The following is a 6,884-nucleotide window of genomic DNA, read 5'->3' on the forward strand; positions in this document are numbered from 1 at the left end:
GCTGAGTGGGGAAAATCTGTTAGAAACGTGAACAGGTTGATGGTGCCCCGTGGACTTTGAATGCTTATGACTATTCCTCCTTCGGACAGTCACCCAGCCCCCACCCTTTCCTGGCTGCACAGGAGATGCCGGGGGACGGCTACCAGAGGCTAACTCAGGCCGTTCCGCACCGACTACCGGGGACTGGCTAGCTACAGTAGCTAAAGACTGATCTACCAAGCTGCGGAGCCGGACTTCTAAATCACTGAGCCTCGCCTCCATGTCTATAAATAAACTACACTTATTACACGTACCATTACCGCTAAAGGAGGCAGAGGAGTAACTGAACATCTGACACACCGAGCAGGAGAAAGTAGGAGAGAGAGAGGGAGAAGGAGAAGCCATTACTAGCTGCTAAGCTAAAGTCGCTAACGGCTAAGCTAAAGTACTGTAGCGTCAGTTACCAAAACTTTAGAACAACTATGAGATTGAACAGCAGTCACTAAAAGATGGAAAGAACTGTGAGTGCTTAGGCAAAATTACTGTAAAGAATAAGAGTTTAGCGGACAGTTGGCCGCTGTAATCAAACAAATGTAACTGTTATTTAGCGAGAGCAGCACAACACGGTACCAACACACAAGCACCGGAGACGGAAATGAGTCGACACGCTTACCGCAATACGTCAGCAGTACGTCAGCGCTTAGTTTGCTAAATGGATTTTCTTCCCTTAATATAAATGGCTATTGATATTAGGGGATTATTTAAACGTATAACGTTAAATAAATTCCTTAAAGGGCATTTGAAACTTTTCAGCGGCGACTAGTGTGGTTTTAAGAACCAGATATGTGCTTCATAAGCGTGCTCGCTTTAACTCATGAGCGAGCATAATCCAAAACACAACCGTTTTCATACAGAAATCCTGCAATAAACACAGAATGCATGCAGACTGTGGCTTTTCTCTAGACATGTTCAGGTACTGTTTGTTCAATGTTCACTGCTCAGAGGTAGCTCAACACCGGCTTAATATCTTTCATTCAGCACAGCGAGCAGCATATTGGCACAATACTACTAATCCACGCTCGATACCTATGCTCGTTACATGATAATTACATCATGTACTTCGGTACATTTACTTCATTTAGCCGACATGCTACATTGTTAGCTCACCTGCAGCTTTTCAGTAACTGTGTTTACTATCTGTGCATCTTTTACCGGAGGCTCAGCAAGGTGAGCACAGCTAACAAACATGTATTGGATGATAATATGGTTTGTGAGCTAGACTGAATATTATAACGGGATTGTGTTACACTTTATAACAGTTAGACCACAGTAAGTAACTTACGTTAGTGGATGGTTCTTCCTCTGTGTTGTCGCCGTTTTGCTGCAGTATTGTATATTATGTGGGTCATGTTAGTTACAGCGACGGAGAGGTGGAGAAGCCGTGTACCGGAGTATCAGTAAAACCACAATAAATCTAAATGGAACATAACGAACGAAAACAAATCGCTCCACATTTGCTTTTTACCATTACATCCTTTCTTGCAAGCTAACTCAACACTTTGACATAATACCGGTGGTACACAGGATAGTAACATGGGTCACGTTAGTTGGTGATGTAATGTGGAAATCGATACAACTTTACACCGGATAACGTTAGCAACTGCTCGGTGTTAGCTGTCGAGCTAACGTGACTCTCTCCATCAATCCAGCTTTTCTAATGTTCACTGTGAAATTACTCGACATCATCTGAATCTGTTTGGTCTGATGGGCTTAAACACATAAACCTTTATTGTTGTTGTGGGGTGGTGATGATGCAGTTGATAAAACACATGCCTGTGGTGTGGGTGACCAGGGTTCAATTTCCACTGTGACACATCCACCAATGTGTCCCTCAGCATGACACTTAGTTGCTCCAGAGGTGTGCGGCCTCTGACGCATATTACAATTGTAAAGCGCTTTGGATAAAAGCGTCAGCTAAATGACTAATATTTATTTATATGTATCCTTACGTGGAGTCTGTGTTTTGCTGTGAGCCGGTTGTTGTATGGTGTTAGTGGACTGCATGTCGTTAGCTGTGGTGTTGTCGCTGTATTCTGACAGAACCTCTTGAGAGCTCACAGAGCTGAATCCAACCCGGAGACCTCACATTAAAAGCAGAATAGTGGCTGGTGCAAGCAACAGAGCAAACAGGCGTGTGCTTCATTTCTAAGTGAGATTTGAGCCCATTGACAATAAGGCAACGAAAATCTGATTTATTAATAAGTCATTTCATTGAAAAAATACATATAGCCCTTTTAAGAATATCCAAGAGTTGTTTGGCAAGCACCCCTGATTATTTATATTTTACATATTGTTTATTTTTACATTTTATATGTTCAATTATTGTTATATATTAGTTTTTATTTTTTGCACTTGTGTACACAATGATGCACCACATGCTGTATCTAACTGCCTTATGTTGTCTGTAGTGTAATTTTAAAAGGCACTGCAGTGCCATCTAATGGTTGGATGAAAACACTGTAGAAAATAAACAAACCATACACTTTAATTGTGAAATTGCAGACATCTTTGCTGTCCTCAGAAAAGTCCAAATGGAGCATTTCATTTGGATTTCATAGATGACTTAGAGCAAACATGTTACAAAATGATATTGTCTGAGGCATTCTGTTTCCCTTTCTAAATTTATTTTATTCTGAATTCCTTTCTTGTAGATCTTAAAAGAATGTCAAAGTAAAGGTAGATACAAAAGTGTTATTCACAAAAACATAACTTTATCTTAAGTTAAATTTAACACATAGTATGGAAGAGAGGAAGACAAATTGGTTTCATCTAGGCACCTCCAGTTCTCGTGGGAAGAGAGACAGGGGTGAAAACTTATTTGTCCTGGCTCTTTTAAGGGCTCTTCTATAAATGTAGCCGTTGTAGCGTTTCCCAAAGCGAAGGCCGAACGGGTTGAAGTTGAATTTGCTCCTGCGGTCATTGCATAGAAGCTGCCGCTGGTCTTCATTCTCTCTCAGGGAGAAGCACAGGTTCGGATCCTCAGTCAAAAACTCTTCTGCAGTTCTTCTCCTGAGTGTGGAGAGGACTGATCCTGAGGAAAACAGCAGAAAATCTTATAAAATAAAAATCATCAGTTTTAGATTTTAGTTGCACTTCTTTGTTATAAGGAATCTCATTAAGGTTGCTCACCTGTTGCATGTGTCCTCTGTGCAGTGTCAAATTCCGGTAAAGCTGCTTCTACACTCCCTCCGTGACCAACAATCAGCCCGCACACCACAACTAGAGTGGTGAGTCTCATGTTTGGACAGACGAAACAAATCCTCTTTCTGTGTCCAAACAGTGCAGATTAAAGTGTTGATGTTCCCCTACTCAGCAGGTACTAACATGCTCACTCCTAACAGACCGATTTTATATTTCCAGACCTCATGCTCCTGCAGCTCACAGCCAATCACAGCCCTCTGCGTCTCTGTGCAGTGCATTATAGAACATAGGCTACGTGGCTGTAGCTGCTGAAATGCATCATTCATCAGCTCTTCTGAGAAATGTTGACAGCTCAGTTTGTTGCTGTGATCATTCATCCACTATAAGATAATATGTTACTGCATGCTGAAAAATTGTGAAGTCATGAATATTTTTTAAATAAAGTAACAGAGAGACAGAAAAGGGGCAAAAACACCAGGACGCGTAATGGCACAGTCCAGGTTCCAGTTTGGCTGCAGTAATGCAAAGAGCACCAGCAGATGGGTGGACTGAGTTGTTACTAGAAAACAGTTTTGTCAATTCTACTTTTTTCTGCTAAGACTTCCATGTGTAATACACCAATGTGTTGTCATGCAGGGAGGGAGACCCAAAGCACAAAGCATCACAGTGTTCATGGCTTTACAAACAGCATTTGGTGTGCTACTGCTTGACGTTGCACAGATACAGTCCCCTCCAAAACTATTGGAACATGTGACTGCCAGATGTTTCTTGTTGCCCAGGTGTTGCCTTTTAGGTTGATTGTCCAAACATTAAATAGCTCTGCGTGACTAGTCTAAGTTTTTATCCTTGGTTCAAACCTACAAGGACAGCATTTCCTGTTAAAGAGGATAAACCAACATGAAGACCAGAGAGCTGTCTGTGGGAGAAAAGCAAGCCATTGTCAAGCTGAGAAAAGAATGAAAATCGAGCAGAGCCATTAGACAAACATTGGGCAGAGCAAGCACAACAATTTGGAATGTCCTGAAAAAGAAAGAAACTACTGGTGTACTGAGCAACAGACGTCAAACAGGTCGGCCAAGGACAACAACAGTAGTTGATGGCAGAAATATGGTGAGAGCTGTGAAGAAAACCCTAAAACATCAGTAAGTGACATCAGCAACGACCTCCACAGAGCAGGATGAAGGTATCATAATCCACTGTTGGAAGAAGACTCAGAGAGCAGAAATCTAGAGGCCACACCACAAGATGCAAACCACTCATCAGCAGGAAGAATCGGAAGGCCAGATTGAAATTTGCAAAGAAGTACAGAGATGAGCTGCAAAAGTTCTGGAACAATCTGATGGACTGATGAGACCAAGATTAATCTCTAGCAAAGTGATGGAAAGGCCAAAGTGTGGAGAAAGAAAGGAACTGCTTATGATCCGAAGCATCCAAGCTCATCTGTGGAGCATGGTGGAGGTAATGTCATGGCTTGGGCGTGCATGGCTGCTTCTGGAACAGGCTCATTAATATTTATTGATGATGCAACTGATGATGGTAGCAGTAGAATGAATTCAGAAGTGCACAGAAACTTTTTGTCTGCCAATTTACGGAGAAATGCAATGAAACTAATGGGGAGGAAGTTTATCCTGCAGCAGGACAATGAGCCAAAGCACACTGCCAACAAAACAAAGGACTTCATTAGGGGAAAAAGTGGAAGGTTTTAGACTGGCCAAGTCAGTCAGTTGAGTCAGAGCTGCATTTCACCTCCTTAAGAGGAGACTGACGGGAGAAACACACCGAAACAAACAAGAACTGAAAGAAGCTGCGGTAAAAGCCTGGAATAGCATCACAAATGAAGAATGCAACAGTTTGGTGATGTCGATGGGTCGCAGGCTTGAGGCAGTTATTGCAAGCAAGGGTTATGCCACCAAATATTAATGTTATTATTATTATTATTATTAATTATTATGTTATTTACTTTAATATTATTTGTTCTAATAGTTTTGTTCACCTAAGAATGCTGTGGTCTAATACAAACGTATTGTCGTAGCGTAATGTCCTGAGTTGTTTAACACATCTAGATGTGAATACCAGGAAATGATAGCTGAAATTCTGAACTCTGGTCTCATACCCAAATGTCTTCAGTGAACAACAAAAACATACAGTAGTGTATTTGAAATTTGGACACGATCTGAAGGGGCAGTCATAAATAAAAGGAACATTACAACAATGGGTAACGCTTTAGACCTTTTAAAAACCTTTTTTTTTTACCCATTTTTCTTTGTATACATATATTTTTGGGCGTTTTCAATTCAATTCAATTTTATTTATATAGCGCCAAATCACAACAACAGTTTTGAACCAAGGATGATGAACTCACATGATCAATGTCTTGAAACCCTATGGCTGCCAGCATGCACCAGATTGAATAGATTTTAATGGAATAAAACAGATCAGAATTATATAATAAGATAAAGTGAATGCATTTGGAGGATTTCTTCTAAGTTATCTTACGATTTTTTTGTATTTTCCTTCTAGACCATTATAAGCTTCACAAAGGCTTTATAAGGTAGGTATTGCAAGAAAAGTGTACTAGATAGGACCGGCTTAACCAGCTAGTGGGCCCAACACATTTAGCCCAAAGTCCCAGAAACCCAGCAGTTATTCATAGTTTTCACGTAACGTCACATTCCAAGGAAAATGCTCCCTTGGAGGGTAAAAAAGGCGTTATTTTCTGCTGCCTGCCAACCAATAAGCAAGTGATACTCTGTTACTTTGAGTTTGTTACTTTTGTGCTGGATGGTTGTTGTGCTTTTGGATTTACTAATCGAGGAGGAGACAAGCCTGGGCTGTGTTAGGTGAGGGATTCCCCAGAAGGTAAAAGTAAACATTACCGCAGTCTAGCGGTGGGAGGGACCTGGCGGTTTTTAACAGTAGAAAAGCGGCAGCGGGTGCTGTAACATTATATGGATCAGATATGCCCAACACTTTGTACAGCAATTTGTGTTCATATAAATATATTTTTCTTAAGTTGAAAGGTGATCCAGATAAAATTTGACTACTTTTGCGGCGTCTCTACGGGGGAGTCACGGTGTGGGTCTGTTGATTTTCCCTGCAGGTCACCGTGCGTGTCACGTGACTGAAAATTATGAAATCCTACACTAGAAAATGGAATGTGAATATGCTGCACAAATGACATATTGTTATTATTTCCATTCTTTGGTATCAATGTACAAACCCTGAACATATTTCCAGTAGTAACAGTGAATCAGAAACTGGGAGAGATGCGGACTTGAGTTTGAGACAGACTCGAGTCACACTTAAGTTGCACACACAGTGACTTCAGACATAACTTGAGACTCGTCCTCAAAAGACTTCAGACTTTACTTGAACTTGAGGTGCGGGACTCGTGAACAATGTTTATTTTTAGGAAACATCTCATGAGCTTGCTGTTAGTTCCCTCCCTGCTTTATAACCTATAACCTACCTACGTAACACATATTATGTATCTGCTGCGCATGGCCACACGTGAGAGAGGACAACAAATACCGGCAGCTGCTGTGCCAGTCATCATAAACTTTAGCTTTAAAACTTCATACAACAAGGCCCAAACAAAAGAAGTGCTGAATGGAAAATTGGTTAGTAACCTGAGGTTAGCTTGCTTCTTGCTTTAGCTACGACCTATGGGAGGTTAACTCCGACTGTCTTTCGTTATGAAAAGA

The 6,884-nt window shown here is 41.1% G+C and overlaps 1 protein-coding gene across 1 annotated transcript; it reads right to left on the bottom strand.

Annotated features, from left to right (window-relative positions):
- Nucleotides 1–2,700: 2,700 nt before the first annotated feature.
- kiss2 (kisspeptin 2) lies at nucleotides 2,701–3,914 on the bottom strand. Its single transcript, XM_046042346.1, has 2 exons — nucleotides 3,169–3,914; nucleotides 2,701–3,070 (listed from the first exon to the last, which is right to left on the bottom strand). Exons 1-2 carry the CDS (start codon nucleotides 3,275–3,277, stop codon nucleotides 2,805–2,807), a joined length of 375 nt encoding a protein of 124 aa, XP_045898302.1. The 5' UTR covers nucleotides 3,278–3,914; the 3' UTR covers nucleotides 2,701–2,804.
- Between the last annotated feature and the right edge of the window lie 2,970 nt (nucleotides 3,915–6,884).

This window comes from Micropterus dolomieu, unplaced genomic scaffold, assembly GCF_021292245.1.
Source record: "Micropterus dolomieu isolate WLL.071019.BEF.003 ecotype Adirondacks unplaced genomic scaffold, ASM2129224v1 contig_12741, whole genome shotgun sequence".
Classification (NCBI taxonomy): Eukaryota; Metazoa; Chordata; class Actinopteri; order Centrarchiformes; family Centrarchidae; genus Micropterus; species Micropterus dolomieu.

What these genes read in the sequence shown, in the direction of transcription:
- kiss2 (XM_046042346.1), bottom strand. Translation starts at nt 3,277, where the DNA reads ATGAGACTCACCACTCTAGTTGTGGTGTGCGGGCTGATTGTTGGTCAC. An exon ending in ACAGAGGACACATGCAACAG is followed by an intron (nt 3,071 to 3,168) that starts GTGAGCAACCTT and finishes TGTTTTCCTCAG; the next exon opens with GATCAGTCCTCTCCACACTC.